We start from the raw sequence: 17197 nt of genomic DNA, 5'->3' as shown, positions 1-17197 counted from the left end.
ATCCTCTTGTACCTCGTTTTTATTTGTATATTGGAAAAGGAAAAAAAGCTTTCCTGCTTTTACATCTCCCAGTTTATTTCTCAACTTTGAATGAATTAGTCAATGAACTGAACTAGTTGAAATAAACTGAATTAAAATACTCTGTACATGCAGACAAGGCTCTTGCTGTCAAAAGCTGGTCTAGCACTTCAACAAACTTCTGTGAGTTCAGTGATTTGACGTTCTTTAAAACTTTGGCAGCAAGCATGTAGTGGTTGAATTATTTTAATTTAGTTTAAATAATTGTAATAGATTAGAATAAGTTTAGGCCTAAATATAGGCTCTCATAATTAAAAATTTATTTTAAATAAGTTTATTTTTAAAAGGAAACATTTATTTAAGTTTAAAAATCTATTTTTTGTCCACCCTGGTTTGCCTCTTCCATTTGTTCTCGTTTTGGAAGAACATAGCCCTAGTGAGGAGAGCACAATATTAGGGATGAGTGGATATGAATTTTTTTTCTTTTTGCTCTGCCCCTGACTTGTGTGCCTAGCCCTCCCCTGAAAATGGGGGATTCCTTTTTCCTCCTAAGCTCATAAAAAGAGAGGGCTGGACACACTCCATCTGCTGCTCCATAACATGGAACCAACAAGCTGGGGGGCTCTGACTGCAGCGGGATGGGAGGTAGTTGAGAAGTTTGGTGCTTAGGCGGCTGGTTTGCTGTTTCCTATCCCTGCACCCTCCTTCCATTATTAATGCAAGGGTGTTGAAAGTGTCTTCCACATGCCCTACTGCTTTCTGGGAGCTTTGGAGTGACTTTGCCTGCCCCTTTCGGTTACCTACTGCACCCATTTGTAGGGAAAGCATGTTATTAATGCAAGATCATTCTTGGTTTGTTTCATTTTTTTTTTCTTTTGTTGCTTTGTATTTTCCAGCAATGCAAGAGGAAGCACTGAAGCTGGTTCTGCTGGCTCTGGAAGATGGATCTGCTTTGTCACGAAAGGTCTTGGTTCTCTTTGTAGTGCAGAGATTGGAGCCACGATTTCCTCAAGCTTCTAAAACCAGCATTGGGCATGTTGTCCAGCTTCTTTACAGAGCCTCCTGCTTCAAGGTATGAAGTAAACCCTGCGTGGAGGTTCCACAATGCAAGGAAGATTTACTTGTTATATCCCAGAAAATGCTAAAAGACTTCATCAAATTTGGAACCACACGCCAATCTGTCCTGCAAATAAAGAAGGCTTTTATTTGCTTGCATCTTTTGAATTTATAGTTATGCTATAAATTAGTTATCAGTGGTTATTCATTATCAGTTGTTCAATCAAGCTGGGCGGGCATATAGAGCGGGGTCCCACAGGGATCATTTCTGGATCCGGTTCTGTTCATTATATTCATAAATGTTGTAGATAATGGCAGAATGAGTACACTAATAAAGTGTGCAGATAATACCAAGCTGGGAGGGGTTGCAAATGCTTTGCATTAAAATTCAAAATGATCCGGAGAAACTGGAGAAATGGTCTGAAGTAAAAAGGATGAAATTCAATGAGGACAAATGCAGAGTACTCCACTGAGGCAGGAACAGTCAATTTCCCACATACGAAATGGGAAATGACTGCCTGGGAAGGAGTACAGTAGAAAGAGATCTAGGGGTTATAGTGGATCACAAGCTAAATATGAGTCAACAATATTGCGGGCACTCACACAGCAAAAAAAAAAATCAAACATCGTTCTGGGATGTGTTAGCTGGAGTGTTGTAAGCAAGACACAGGAAGTAATTCTTCCCTTCTACTCTGCACTGATAAGGCCTCAGTTGGAGTATTGTGTTCAGTTCTGGGTGCCACATTTTAGGAAGGATGTGGACAAATTGGAGAAGATCCAGAGGAGAGCAGCAAAAACAATAAAAGATCTAGAAAACATGACCTATGAGGGGAGATCAAAAAAAAAAACAAAAAACCCATTTTTTTCAGTCTGGAGAAGAGAAGAGTGAGGTGGGACGTAAGTTTTCAAGTACATAGAAGGTTGTTACAAGAGGAGGATGAAAAATTGTTCTCCTTTAACTTCTGAGGATAAGACAAAAAGCAGTTGGCTTAAATTGCAGCAAAGGTGGTTTCGATTGGATTTAGGGAAAAACTTCCTAACTGTCAGAATGGTTAACCATGGGAGCAAATTGCCTAGGTAGGTTGGGAAATCTGTCATTGGAGATTTTTAAGAACAGGTTAGACAAAATCTTATTAGGAATTATCTAGTTAAGGTATAGTCCTGCCTTGAGTGCAGGGGACTGGACAAGAGAACCTACTGAGGTCCATTTCAGTTCCACACTTCTATGATTCTATGATTAAATGTATGACACTTGTATTTTCAGAATGGGTCTCATTTGTGAAGTCCCGAATGTTCAGAGAGTTCACGGAGGGGGACTTTGGCTGTAATTTGGTTTTAAGTTGCAAGTGAAATGCAAGTTTGGGCTCAGAGTAGGTCATAGTGGATGAACAGTATCAAAACCACCAAACAAATTAGCTTATTTTCTGTCTGCTTAGGAGAGACTTGCTGGTAGAATACCCTAGGATATGTTGAATGAGTTGTATGTATGGTGGTTAGGATTGAACTAGTGTGGGGTGCTGCACATCAAAGGTGAGATTCACTGGTAGAGCTGCATAAGGGAAGCCTATGCTGTTGCTGACACCATGTTTTTATAGTATGTCCATTCTTTGCACAAAAATTCACCAAAATGAAGTTACAGTGAAAAGAGACTAAACTGAAATTGTATTGCGTTGTTGCTGCTGGTGAAAGATTTCCATGATGAAGTGAGGGAACTCAGGCACCATGGTGATGGGTACCAGTGTAAAAATCTAGAATGCAATGCTTCTCTCTCTAACATCTGGAATCAGGCTTCAAGTCACTGATCTATACATCTGAGTTAATGTATTCCATAGCATTTCAGTATATGAATATAGGAAAGCTTATCCCTTATTAGTCAGGAGAAACCATTCTCATTTGTTGGTGTTTACTGTGTAGCATTGTGATATTAATACTATTTTGGGAGGAGGAAACTTGGTACTCATCTAAGAATGTATTTGCTCTGAGTTTGGCACTGCCATCTGATTTATACCTGGCTCATTGTAATGGGCAACGTTTTCCCCTTCAGGTGACTAAACGTGATGAGGACTCCTCCCTGATGCAGTTGAAGGAGGAGTTCCGTACCTATGAAGCTCTGCGAAGGGAACATGATTCCCAGATTGTGCAGATTGCCATGGAAGCAGGTTTACGCATTGCACCGGATCAGTGGTCCTCGCTGCTATATGGAGACCAGTCCCACAAATCCCACATGCAGTCCATCATTGACAAGGTAAAGCCACCTCAAATCAGCCCAACCATCTGTTCTCTTCCCCAACTGTTTTGTAACCGAATACCTCGTCGTGAGTCGATGAAGGGCTATTCTACATTTGAAATGTTACAGTGGTACAGCTGGAGCACTTCAGTGTATCTACTCACTACAGTGATGGAAGTTCTCCCATCATCATAGTTAATCCACTTCCAATAGAGGTGGTAGCTAGAAAGAATTCTTATTACTGTTACCTTGTCATCCATCCCCCACCTTCCTTTCTTTTCTTTATTACACTTAAGTTAAATTAGATTGCAAACTTCTTGGTCTGGAGGCCAAAGAAAGCTGTGGGCCTTTAGGAGAGGTCTAGCACAATGGAGCTCCAATTCTTGTTGGTGTCACTGGATGCTACTGGAATATAAATGGCTTAAAACATCCAGGGAGAACCAAAGCCTCTGGTATATCTTTGGTTGAGGTATAGTCTTTCGTATTGAAGAAAGGGGAGCACATGGTGAAGAAATCATCTTGGGTGAAAATGAAATGAAACAATTGGAAATTGACTCTGTGACCTAGTGGAGCAGCCTGCAGAAGCAGTGAGGGCTGCCTTGCCTGTAGAAAGTTAATTGTTACAATTTTTTAAGTTGCAGACCCCAGCCTCATTTGCACAGAGTGTTCAAGAACTAACCATTGCTCTCCAGAGGACTGGAGACCCAGCCAACCTGAACAGGCTGCGACCTCACCTAGAGCTCTTGGCAAATATTGACCCTAGTCCAGGTAAACCTGTTAGCATCTTGTAAGGTCATAGTAGTGTCTGCTTTAACGGAATAATTACTGTATTAGCTGTTGAATCAAAAACTCTGTGTCTTGAATTTTTCCCGAGAGGTTTGTTTTCGTCTTGAATATTCTCTACAGTGGTAGGTTCTCAGAATTTTGGACTACACACTTTCTTTTTTATCGTTTTTTTAAATCAGAAGGCATTTTCCATGAAAGAATTATTGAGGAATCTTAATCCTAATACTTTGGAACTACACAGAGTAGGTAAAGGTCAGGCTAGATAGACAAGCAGTTTGTTTATTGTGGGAAGTGTCATGCCATTTTGCTGGCTACTCAGAAATTTTGAATGGCTGAAGTCCTCCAAGATCACAGAATGGAAGAGGGAACCCTTCAGGGGAAAGGAAGTGGGGAGAAAGAAAGTAGGGACTGGGAAGGGGAATCCAAGTTGTGGGGAAGGCAGAAGAAAAGGCAGATTGGAGAGGGAACTTGAGGGGAAGGGAAGTGGATTGGAGAGGAGAGGAGAAAATAAATGGTAGAGGTTAGGTGGGTACCTGTGAGGCGAACCTAGGCTCATGTGGCTGAAGACTGCTCTACCCACCTGTACAATAAAATGTATAACCTTAAATCTACTCACTAGTGATGAGTGGGAAGCTTTCCCCAGTGAGTGTGGAGGCCTAAGCTATCTATTACTACAGGAATTGATAAGGGGTTTTGGTTGTTTGTAAAGTTGACTCTTATGGTTGCAAACAGAACCTTCAAAATATGGACCAGTCAGTGCTTAGCAACCAAAAATGCAGTGCTTTCTTCCTGAATCTACCAAAGAGCTCTGCTACTGCTGTTTACACCTGTGGGAAAGAAGAATAGAGTGAATTTGACAGCATTGCTGCTATTTAATCCCTGGCAACACTGGAACTATCAAGTACCATGGCAGTGTTCTGGGCAGTGGCAGCTGCTGCTACTTGAGAAAACTAAGACACAGAAGAGAATTGAGGAGAGAATAACAAAATAACATAAGGTGACTGCAGGAGTATTGGTCATGGAAATCCTCCCCTTTAAAGCACCCAGGTAGGGTGCGGGGGAGAATATCAGATCTTCCCCCTGCCTGCTTCCAACTCTGGGGCAGGGAGAAAGGACAGAAATGTGTTTTTCACTTTCTGGAACTACAGGAGGGCAGAACTTCAAATGTATCAGATACCTACTAGACAGAGGCTGATTATAGGAGATGGAGTCATCAGTGCCCCTCCTTTTACCCAGCAGATGAGTCTTCAATGGATCTAGACTTACCTTGATGATGTGCCTGGACCCAACTTACATTTTTCATAAATATATGAGCTAGAAGGTGTCTAATAAATTAAAGATTTGATGGGTGTAATAGATTTTGAGACTCAGTGTATGTAGAGCACTTTGAGATCCACTGATTCAAGGCGCTGTGTGCGTGCGCTTGCACCCAGTGGTATTATCTTCTGCTGGATTAGGTTAAATAGCTGGAAGAGTAATCAACCAGATAAAAGAATAAATATCTATTCTGGCTGATGGCCCATAGTTACTGATTCTGTCATGTATTAAATAGTGGTTGATTTGTGGAGTTGTATTGTTTCGCATCTGGGGGAGAGAGAGAGTGAGTAACTTGTGGTGTTTTACAATGAGTGCCTCTCTAGATGATCTAGGACAGGGGTTCCCAAACTGTGGTAAGTGTATCCCGGGCGGGGGGGTGTTCGTGAGACATCTTGGGAGGGAGGGGGGATAATGCAGGAAAAACTATGTAATGGTGGGTTTTAATTTATTTATTGCATTTTCATAATAGGCTACTCAGATTAAGCTTTAAAATTGTGGGAATTTTATATAAAATACAATACAGTAGAACCTTGGTTATGAACACTGGAAATGGAGGTTGTTAGTGTCTCTGAAATGTTCATAACTTTGAACAAAAAGTTGTTCTTTCAAAAGTTTGTAACCGAACATTGACTTAATACAGCTTTGAAACTACTATGCAGAAGAAAAATGCTGCTTTTAACCATCTCCGTTTAAGTTACACAAGCACAAAAAGTTTCCTTACCTTGTCAAATCTTTTTTAAACTTTCCCTTTATTTTTAGTAGTTTACTTTTAACTTGGTACTGTACCATATTTGCTTCTTTTTTTTTTTGGTCTCTGCTGCAGGATGATTGCGTACTTTTAATTCCAAATGACGTGTGTTGACTGGTCAGTTCATAATTCTCGTGTTCATAACTCTGAGGTTCTACTGTAATTTACTTCAAGAGAACGCAGATACAGAGATGCTGATGTACAGAGCTCTCACCTCCATTCACCGTACAGCACGGGCTCAGTTGCCCAGCAACTGTCCAGTCTAACTGAAATCAGAGCTTAATCAGGGTTTGGGTGTTTTTTCTGATTGTATACGTTGCACTATAACTATTGTGACCAAGTTCTTGCTCTGCCTTGGTGGGTCTTGCGCTTATTGGCGGATTTGCTCGCCTTGGAGCTTCACGGCAGCCCTCAGCTTGGCCGTTTTTCAGAATTCACAGTCCAGGTCGACTCCTCCTGTGTCTGACCAGGAGTTAAGAGGATTTGGGGGGAACCCGGGCCCGCCCTTTACTCCGGGTTCCAGCCCAGGGCCCTGTGGAATGCAGCTGTGCCTCCTGGAACCGCTGTGTGACAGCTACAACTCCCTGGGCTCCTTCCCCATGGCCGCCTCCCAACACCTTCTTTATCTTCACCATAGGACCTTCCTCCTTGTGTCTGATAATGCTTGTACACCTCAGTCCTCCAACAGTCCGCGTTCTCACTCTCAGCTCCTAGTGCCTCTTGCTCCCAACTCCTCACATGCACACCACAAACTGAAGTGAGCTCCTTTTTAAAATTCAGGTGCCCTGATTAGCCTGCCTTAATTGATCCTAGCAGCTTCTTGATTGGCTGCAGGTTTTCTAATCAGCCTGTCTTAATAGTCTCCAGAAGGTTCCTGATTGTTCTGGAACCTTCCCTGTTACCTTACCCAGGGAAAAGGGACCTACTTAGCCTGGGGCTAATATATCTGCCTTCTATTACTCTCCTATAGCCATCTGGCCTGACCCTGTCGCACTATATTTGTACGTAACAGTGAAATATGGACAAATGGCTAAAGAGCAGTAGTGTTAAGAAGAATACAAAATATCAGTGATGAGAAGGGTAGGAGTATGCAGGCAGCTGGTAGATCTAGAAGGGTGTACTCAATAAGAAGTTTGGGAACCGCGTGATCTAGGGTAATGTTGGCTTTTGTAGATAATATTGCCTAAAATAATGTCTGTGTGATATAGGGCCTTGCGGAGGTATCATGCATCTGGAGGACAGGCCTTGTCCTGTAGAAAAGACCCTGCTTCCAAAAACAATCCACTTCCAATGCACCAAACACTAACGTACGTCAGAGCTGTTCCGTCACAGTTAGATATATTAAACCAATGTGTTTTGGTGCAGCATTTTTAAAATGAGTTGTACAAAAGAGTGGTGTGAAAACAAAGACTTTGATCAAGTATTTTCTGTGCAAAAGACTTGTGTGCTTGTCAAGTTTCTATAGTACTGTCAAAATCAAAATATGTGCAGTGATTTTACTTGTCAGTCTGTCAAAGCTGAACTAGGAACTAAAGCACGAGTGTTTCCTGAATTTTTTTTTTTTCTAACATGCCAGATACTGGCTTGCTGATTTTATGTAACTTGTTGTGCAGCTCAGTTCTCTGACATTGTAATTTTCGTTCTTTAAATGATCAATACAGAGACTCCGAGCGTTTTTTTTTTGTTGATTCCTGGTAAAGCGCTCCTTGAGGTTTGCTACTTAGATTTTTGTGTATTTTGGGTTTTTTAACATTGAAATATTCTTGATAACTAGTTGTGGAAACACCTTAATTTTAATTGTAAGAAATGTTCTGTTTCTTGTGAATGCTGCAGATGCCCCACCCCCAACATGGGAACAACTAGAAAATGGATTAGTTGCTGTGAGGACAGTGGTACATGGACTAGTTGATTACATTCAGAATCACAGCAAGAAAGGAACAGATCAGCAGCAGGTAAAGACTGGAACATTAGGAATCTGGGAAACTATTAGCCTCTAAACTTTGGTTGGAGCAAATGGCACAGATTTATTTGTATGTGACCTGGCTTCAAATATACTTCAATAAAACTAGTTTGGGAGTCTCGTTGTAGTGCCTCGTGAGTATTGTCCTCAGCAGGCAATCATCTCACACATCTTTGCACAGTAGATCAGGATGAAGAGAAGAAAATCTAATCCATCTGAAGCTACAGGGAAATCAATAGCAAACCCCTTTCCAAAAAAAAAAAAAATCTTTGTGCCAATGTTGCTTTTTTTAAAAACTGGCATATTTCACACATGAGGTAGCACCTTTTGAGGGACGCGATACCAGTATTACTTGCTTGTAATGGTTCTGTAAAGCTTAACACTTGGAACTCGAGGGAAGTGCTATTATATATCCCCAAACTGAAAACCTTTGTTTCAAGAACTAACTGAGGTAGCTAAACAGTGTTGTTACCTATCACATAATTTACCAAACCTCAGTCTTTAAAGCAAGGAGCTGCAAGGGGGATCAAAGTTAGCATTAGAATGGGATTGTAACTACAGCCTTTGTGTGGACGCCATCAGCTAGCCATAGTTTTCATGCACAGCTGGGACAAGAAACCAAATCCTCCTACCTCCCAAAAAGCAGGGGTGTGCCACATAGCTAGCAGACCTCTGTTGCTCATGTCTGATAGACATTTCCTTCCATTTTTTCTTACGTACAACTAGCCAGTAGAGGGCAACATGCTCACATACCCCATGCACTATTCAGTTCCCTTTGAAGTAAATAGTGGTGATGGGGAACTTCAAAATCCCACTGACCTCCATGGGACCAAGATTGGCTCCCAAAATGTTCACCCAAAAATAATTTAATTTTTATTTATCAACCACTATGTTGTTCAGATACAGCCAGCACAGGAATTTTCAGTGAGAGGTAACTAATATGTGAAGTTCAAAGGGGGTAGTAATGGGCCATTTTGAGATAGAGGGAGACTCAAGTAAAGTGTTAAACTGGTAAAATTTCAAGTATGGGATAACTTGTTAATCTGTAACGCAAAAACAGCTTGTTGAATTTTCTGCAGGCTTTGAAGAACCCTTTCCCTTTGCCTGCTAAGTAAAAATGGCCATTTTAAGATAACTAAGATTAATGTAGATTAACATTAAAATCAGTTAGGTATTTGGGTATGGGTGTTAATTTAGCAAGTTTTCTGCCCTCATTGTGAAATTCTGGCTTGCTTCAATGATGGTAGCTTCCACGGTACTTGATGGTGTTTTAGCCCCAACACTCAATCTGTGATTACTAAGTGTTTTTTTAATAATGTGAAAAGAGACACCAAGCTCAGAACTGCCAGTAATGTTTTGTCCACACTTGCTTGTTATCTGAACCCACAGGCTGTTCCAATCCAGCCTCAGTAAATAGTTTTGCTTATGTAATCACTGATATGGATGAGTCCTTTAAATCTGGCACTGGATCTGCTGACATAGTACCTAATCCTGAGTACAGTGTACAGTCGTATCAAATTATCATACACACAAGTCCTTCAATTGCTTATCTCACCCTGCAGTCATCTCTGAATAAATTTTGTCAATAATTATTCACTTTGAACGTCCTATTTTGTTGAGAGCATGGTAGTCTAAAGTACCCTCTTGGTTAATTCTGTGCATTAATTTATACTCAAGTGCCTTATTTTGTTGTCTTTACTCTTCATAGCCTCCTCAACACAGCAAGTATAAGACGTATATGTGCCGAGACATGAAGCAGAGAGGAGGGTGTCCCCGTGGAGCCAGCTGCACCTTCGCACATTCGCAGGAGGAATTAGAAAAGTAAGAGTGCCTTGTATAGTGAAAACCTTTCCTTGTCTTTTTTCCCCTGCCATTATCAATGGAAGCCATTTATCAGAATTGTGAGAATGAGGAAGGGTGGTGGGTGGGTGTGTTTTACCAGTTAAGAAGTTTTTCTGGTGCTTTCTTAAACTCGCTTTGCCTTGTTTGGCAGTAATACAGCTATGAACAGTTAAAAATCCTGTAACAAGCATACTTAGTGCATTAAGAAAAGGAGTACTTGTGGCACCTTAGAGACTAACAAATTTGTTAATCTCTAAGGTGCCACAAGTACTCCTTTTCTTTTTGCTGATACAGACTAACACGACTGCTACTCTGAAACTTAGTGCATTGTTTTTCTTCCTGATTTTAAACATACTTCCAAAGTGCGCTGCTTTGACTGTTCCCAAGTGTTTTGCTCGTTACCTCAATTTTATAATCAGGTGAGAGAGGAAGGTTGGAGCTGATAATCCTTCAAATCTTCAGCTCTTTCTTGGTCTTGTACCTCAAGCTTTTACACTACCTTGAAGAGCTTGAAACTGAGGGTTAACCTTGCTCAGAGCTCTCTTCTTGCAACAGTAACTCTGTTGAACTTGTCATTTACACAGTGGCTTATAAACCAGGAAAGCTAATGTTAACAACATAATGAAATGCCATCTGTGCAAGTGAATCTTGGGATAAATAAATTATAGAAGCTGTAGTTTTAGAGAGAGCTGAATATTTGAAAGAGCAGAATTGTGTTGGTCTAAATGTCTCAGGTTGGGGTTTTTTTGGACTTTTTAAAAGCTAAGCAGTGATGATGCTTTTAAAGATTAGAATTTCATTCTATAGTTCAAAATTTATATTTTATATGGCTTATTTCTCAAAACTTTTGCATTTTGGGCTGAAATTACTCATGAGTGTTCTCAGCCCAAAGGTTACCTTTTTTAACTTTGAGAAATACCAGTTCGGATATTCAGAAATGTTACTTCATGGTCATGTTTTAATTTTCTCTTTAAAATTAAAAAGGAGAGAGGAAAAAATGCCACATTTTGATTGTATAAAATTAATGAACCACAGTTGTGCCCTCTTATACATTAGAATAAGATCTCTTTGGGAGGGAATGCTTTACAGCTTGATAGAACACTGTACTCAGGGTTTGGAACCTAATTATCTTCAACTGCGTGTTCTCCTCTACTCCTAACCATGGCTCTACCTGTCATCCTCACAGGTTGTCATGATATATAGATGAACTTTGATAGGTGAAACAGGGAAGAGGCTAACATACCAGATGTGGATATCTCATGTAGTTTGATCAGCTATGACACATAATTAGTAAAAGTCCTATGCCGTCATTGTGATGGAAACAGTTTTCTTTTCCTTCACTGTGGTGTCCATAAAGTACTGATTGGAAAAGCTGTTCTAGACCGTTGGTATTCTGGTGAATCCAGGTTACCCCAGCTCTGAAACAGTTGAGTATATGTGCTGTTATTTCCAGGTGTTTTGAAGGTGGCATCTATTGTATCCAGACTCAATTGGCAGCTTCAGTGGCAGTAGTTCTGTTTTTGGGAGGGGGAAAATGTCATCTCATCTTGAGTTTCAAATTGTGTGCTCACTGAAGTTCTAAAGGTGGCTGGATAACTTTGAGCTGTGTTTCTGATCTGTGCCTTTCCCTTCTGCTGAACTCCAGTGAAGAGCTATTTGATTCATTATTAGAATTAGAGGGTCAGTGCTTTCCTAAAAGAGAGAAGCAAGGTGTCAGCATATCTTAAATGAACTCTTGCTAGAGACCTGCTCAAGAAACTAACTGCCTCTTGCTGATTGTCTCCTGTGTAGCCTTTCTTTTTAGAGGAAAGTTGTAGTGAAGCAGCTCTGGTAATGCCTGGAGTCCTCAGGCTTCTGTGGGCCCATTCCAAACTTGGTTTCACAATGGCTTATGAGATAGTCAGCACCCTGGTTTCATTAGTGGATTATCCTCTCTGGCAGTAGGCAAAGACCAAGTGTCCATGTTTCAAGTATATTAGGTGCCTTTGAGACTTGGTATATTTGCAGACTACAACAGGGATTCATGGGACTGCCTGAATGGCTTTTTCCTCTGAGCGAAAAAAATACCACCAGAGGGTGGTATTGTGCAACTGCTTTTCTTCTTCTTGAAGGCTTTCTCATGTGATGTGCCACAAGGATCCATTCTGTCATATTTTGCTGAATATGCGTGAGACTGTTGGGAACATGAGGTGTTCCAGCCTGCAGTGCTTTGTGTGCTAATGAGACTGTTCTACAGCTCCTTTTCATCATATCCAAATGATGTACACTACATTCCCTGTCTAGATGAAATTGGGGCTGTCTGGCTGAAGTTTTAACCCAGATGAGACCTTCGTGATGATGGCTGGCAGAGGGTTGAGTTACAGCCAGAGGAGATGGAAAAGTTGATGTATGTTCCCTTGATTAGAAGGGTTTGGGCCTGCCTTCTGTTAGTGATCTGTGCGTTCTTTCGGTCCTGATGGATCCTCACCTGCTTTTGAATGGATTAGTAGTAACAACAAACGGTGCTTTTTTTTTTTTTTTTTTTAAATCTAAGCTTGGCAAAACTACAACTGTTCTTCTCAATGCAAACTTCAGCAGCGTTACCTGTGCCCTTATCACCTCTAGATTGGATTACTATTGTGCTGTGCTTGCACCTACATCTGAAGACCTCTGAGAAAACTTCCTAGGGCAGAATGCAGCTGTCCACTTTTTTCAGTGGCATTTCTTGCAATCTTGGCTGCAGTGTTGAGTCTGCATTAGCTTCTGATTTTGCTTTTGGGTGCCATTCAAGGTGCTGGTTTTGATTTATAAAATCCTTTTAAGTTTTTGAGTCTGCCTTTGTAGGAAATTCTTATTGTTCAGTCCAAATAGTAGAGACCAGTTGTTGTGTTTAAGCTAACACACCTCCAGATTTTAATAACTGAGCTGATGCCAGGATATCTTTAGTAAAGGGCATTCACCTGGAATTCGCTCTGGGCTGGTCCAACAGAGTTCTAGTCTGCTGTTTTTCAGGGCACACATATAAAGCTCATATTTGCTCAGGCTTTTTTCCAGAGGAAGTGGAGTTAGATTTATTTGAGGGTGGGGAGATTGGGATTTTTATCTTTGAATCTTAAGAAATCACTCAGTTTATTTTGCAGTGCAAATTGTGTGTTGAATATTGTGCATGCACTTTGGGGCCTCAGCATATTTTGCAAATGTTCTAAAATAAAATGTGATCACACAACACTGAGAGAAGTGACCTATTATGCAAATAGTAGGATAGAAGAAAGTGGTTCTTTTCCCCTGTATTTTTTCATTCAGTAATGCTGTGTAAATAAATTAGATTGTATATTGTCTATTGTGACCCTTTTCCTAAAACCGTAACTGCACAGATGTAGTATTTTGAACACCTGAATGTATGTTGTTCCCATGTAAACGAAGACCCTATTCTTGTAATGTATATATGCAAAGAGAGAACCAAGTTCAGTTTACTGTGGAAATCTTAATTCTGAAATCCCTGGAACACTTTGTCATTTAAAAAAACCTATCCTTAATATTGCATTACAACTTTTTTTGCGTCTTAATATAGGCACATAATCTTTGCTGAATATGTAGTATACATACTCATTCTTCTGAAAGAAAACATTTTGCTAACATTTTGTTCAAATAGCACCAAGAAACTCCAGTCCACCAGATATTAGCAATAAATTTCTGGCAAAGCTTCAGGAAGCTTGAATTAAAAATTGAAGCTCTTTCTGTAGCACCTATGTGAAAAATCTTGAAACCCAACTCCTTCTAGTTTCTTGTTTCATTTTTTGGTGTGTGATTTCTTTTTCTGAAGATTTCGTAAAATGAACAAACGCCTGGTTCCCAGAAGACCCCTGAGTGCCTCCTTGGGCCAGCTAAATGAGGTGGGCCTGCCTTCAGCAGCTATCCTCTCGGATGAAGGGGCAGTGGACTTGCCCAGTAGAAAATCCTCTGCCTTGCCGAATGGAATTGTGTCTACAGGCAGCACAGTGACGCAGCTTATCTCCCGAGGGACCGACTCCGGCTATGATTCTGCTCTGAAGCCAGGGAAGATCGACCACCTGAGCAGCAGTGCTCCTGGATCCCCTCCTGACTTGTACGGATCTTCCTAACTATTGTTCGAAGTGTCGTTTGTGTAAATGTGTGATGGAGGAAATATAAGGGACAGTAAATCCATTCTAGAAACGAAACAACAATTTTCCTGCCTTGCACCTTTTAGTGATTAAAAATGGCCTAGGAAAAAAAAGATGCTTTACTTCCTGCTTTTTATAAGGAAAAGTGGTGAGAGCCATCAAAAGATGGAGCTTTGAAATCATACAGTGTTTAGTCATGTTCAGTATTGAAAGCACATCAAGCTGTATGATGTAGCCTAATCATGATTGATGTCTTCCTTCTACTTTAGGCTGGAGTCTGTCCCCAAGAGCTCTATTTCTGCCTTACCAGTGAACCCCCACCCTGTGCCCCAGAGAGGACCAACAGACCTGCCTCCAATGTCTTTTTCCAAGCAACCCCAAATGGTATCACGAGGATCACAGTTGTATCCTGCTCAACAAGCAGATGTGTTTTATCAGGATCCTAGAGGAGCTGCCCCACCATTTGAGCCGTCACCTTATCCACAAGGTAAGAGTGTTGGGATCAGTCTTTTTTTCCCTCCCCTCTCTTTTCTCCCCCCCCTCCTTCCCCACCTCCCCATATTGGTTCTTTGCCTGTGCTCCCCCACTCACCAGTGATTTAACCTCTTCAATTTTGGGTTTTCCTGTGGGAGCATGAAGGATAAATGGTTAATGTGCTAACAGCATAGTAAAATGGAAGTCCAGCATGGAGAAAAGGTGTACTTTAGTGGTAGAAATTTTTTCAGCCGAAATAATAAATTTCTTATGCGATAGCATTCAGCCAGTCACATCCAGAGGGGATTTTGTGCCCTTAAATGAGAACTCACTCTTCTGGTTTTTGTTAAGTTTACGCTTATCCAGCATCATAAAGTCTCTTTTGCCACATTAAAAAAGTGGATGAGATGAAGTGAAGATCACAAGGTATTGTGGAAAATGGGAACAGTACCTACCCAGTCAGGGTGTTTATAAAACTTCATTCATGTTAAAATATTTTGAGGTACTCAGATGAAAGGTTCATGGCTTCTGCAGAAATATTTGCAGCAGAGTGATGAATGTGGACAAGGAGTGGAAGCCATAGGTATAGTTTTGAAAAGAGAACAGAAGGGCAGTTCTGGGGGAGGAAGAGACTGATGGAGATGGTAAGGATAAGAGAAGGAAGTACTTGTTTGAAGAGCGGATTCTCATGATTGAACATGAGTCAGGCTGAGGAGAAGTAGAAATAAGGAAGGGAAAATTAGTGTGAGGGGGAAAGAGATGAAAGGAGTGCAATATGGTTTTAGAAAGGAAAGAGAAGGAAGAATAAAAGCAAGATACCCAAACCAACAAATTAAAATGTATAATATTTTACTTCATATGCAAGTGGGAAACCTGAGCAATCCACAAAATTTGATCATGACCCCTTTGTTTACATATGGGACACTGCTCTGTAAAGTCCAGGGTTTTTTTCCCCCATGCCAGTTCCAGTGCTAAGAGGCTCCACCCTCCATTTTAGCCCCAGATATTCCAGCCCTTCCAGCATTGTCAGTTAACAGAAAAAGGGGGAATTAACCCACACAATTATCCCATGATTGTGGAAAGGCTCTCTCCTGCTGGGATGCTCTTGTTGAGTAATGGACCCTCAACTGAGTTCAAAGACACATACAGCAGGATAATCCACACAAAAGGGCAGTTTGCCTCAGGCCTGCCCTCCCTTCCTTCCTTCAGGGCGAGGCTACTGAGCAGCAGCTGTCTGAGGAGCTCCTGCCTTCAGTCAGCCCTTTCTCCAGCGGCTGGGGACCGGAGGTCTGTTCTCCCCGATCAGCCACCAACTGTGCTGCATTTCCCCATTTTTAAGGTCTTCCTGCTAGGGCTTCTTGAAAAACGTTGCTCAGGCTACTTGTGCCCAGAACAGTGCTAGTCACTGACTGGCAAGATCACTCATGTGAACTTGGAGGGACACCTGATAAGTTTCTTCTGAAAAATTGTGGGAATTATAGTCTTTGGGCCCAGTTGTGGTCTAGGCTCAAGAGAGCAGGGTGCACCTTCTCACCTGTGCTGGGCTCAATCTCCAGCTGCTGTGGCTTGTCTCCAGCCATACTGGCTGGTTTGGTTAATTTAAACTTGGCTCTCTGGGCTCTAGATCAACCTTTACATTCTCAAATGTCTTGTGGCTGATTTAGAATAGATTTTCATATAGGAAAAAGTCCTTATTTATAGCACTAAGATGACAGATGTGATCAAGAAATGACTTGCGGATGCCAATTTTCAACACTGTTGTAGACTGGAATTTCTAAGAATAAATTGTGGTGAACAGTTGATATGTCTAATCATGTACTGACTTTTTGTATTGTTACATAAATTCAGGTGTGTACTATCCTACTCAGTCCTCACAGTGCATGTCTCGTTTTGTCCGACCTCCATCATCTGCTCCTGAACCTGGTGGTCCTTACCTAGACCATTACCCACCCTACGTTCAGGATCGTATGGTGAATTCGCAGTATGGCACACAGCCGCAGCAGTATCCTCCCATGGGACAGCCTATGTACCAACACTATGAGAGCCGTCGTGTGTACCCCTCTGCCCAGCCATACCAGCGGGAAGAGATTGTCCGAGGAAGCCCCGTGCCCATTGATGTTCCACATGGAGCTGCACCTCCCTACGTACCTGAATCCAGAGACAGATACCAGCAAGTGGAGGGTTATTATCCAGTGGGTCCACATCTCAGTCAGATCAGATCTTCATACCACAGAGTACGGTTTTCTATATACTTCTTTAGTTTGGTCAGAGAGAGAACGTCAAGGGACCGTTAACTTTGGGGAACTGGGCACTTTCTGAAGGAGGGGGGTGAAGCACTTTTTTAGGAGAATTAAATGCCAAACTCAAGGTTTAGTTAGTGGCTCAGGAGTCTGCTATTCCTTCCACACACTTTGTGCCAAATTTTAAAATTTGGTACGATGGCAACTGATGAAAACTGAGCATTGGTGGTGGTCACTCCTGAAAGAATGTAGTGCCATATAAATCATTTCAAGTAGAGAAATGGCATATATTCATATGAAACCCTCGATGACCCTGACTTTTATGGCAAAATAAAATTTGAAAATAGTGTCTTAAATCTTTTCATTTCCAGTGTAGTGGCATGATTGTGACATGACTGGAAACTGACA

General features: G+C 41.3%; 1 protein-coding gene across 2 annotated transcripts in view; it reads left to right on the top strand.

The window, feature by feature from the left end:
• The window catches only part of RC3H1 (ring finger and CCCH-type domains 1), a 105347-nt gene that overhangs the window by 66848 nt on the left and 21302 nt on the right, over positions 1–17197 (top strand). For both annotated transcript variants that reach the window (XM_077825436.1, XM_077825435.1), the window contains exons 5-12: positions 915–1090; positions 3119–3319; positions 3937–4069; positions 7986–8104; positions 9821–9933; positions 13757–14038; positions 14345–14562; positions 16398–16783. In XM_077825436.1, the coding sequence (XP_077681562.1) occupies positions 915–1090; positions 3119–3319; positions 3937–4069; positions 7986–8104; positions 9821–9933; positions 13757–14038; positions 14345–14562; positions 16398–16783 (1628 nt within the window). The remainder of the gene's footprint in view (positions 1–914; positions 1091–3118; positions 3320–3936; positions 4070–7985; positions 8105–9820; positions 9934–13756; positions 14039–14344; positions 14563–16397; positions 16784–17197) is intronic.

Source organism: Eretmochelys imbricata, chromosome 8 (assembly GCF_965152235.1).
Source record: "Eretmochelys imbricata isolate rEreImb1 chromosome 8, rEreImb1.hap1, whole genome shotgun sequence".
NCBI lineage: Eukaryota > Metazoa > Chordata > Testudines > Cheloniidae > Eretmochelys > Eretmochelys imbricata.
This window is presented reverse-complemented; position numbering and strand designations above follow the sequence as displayed.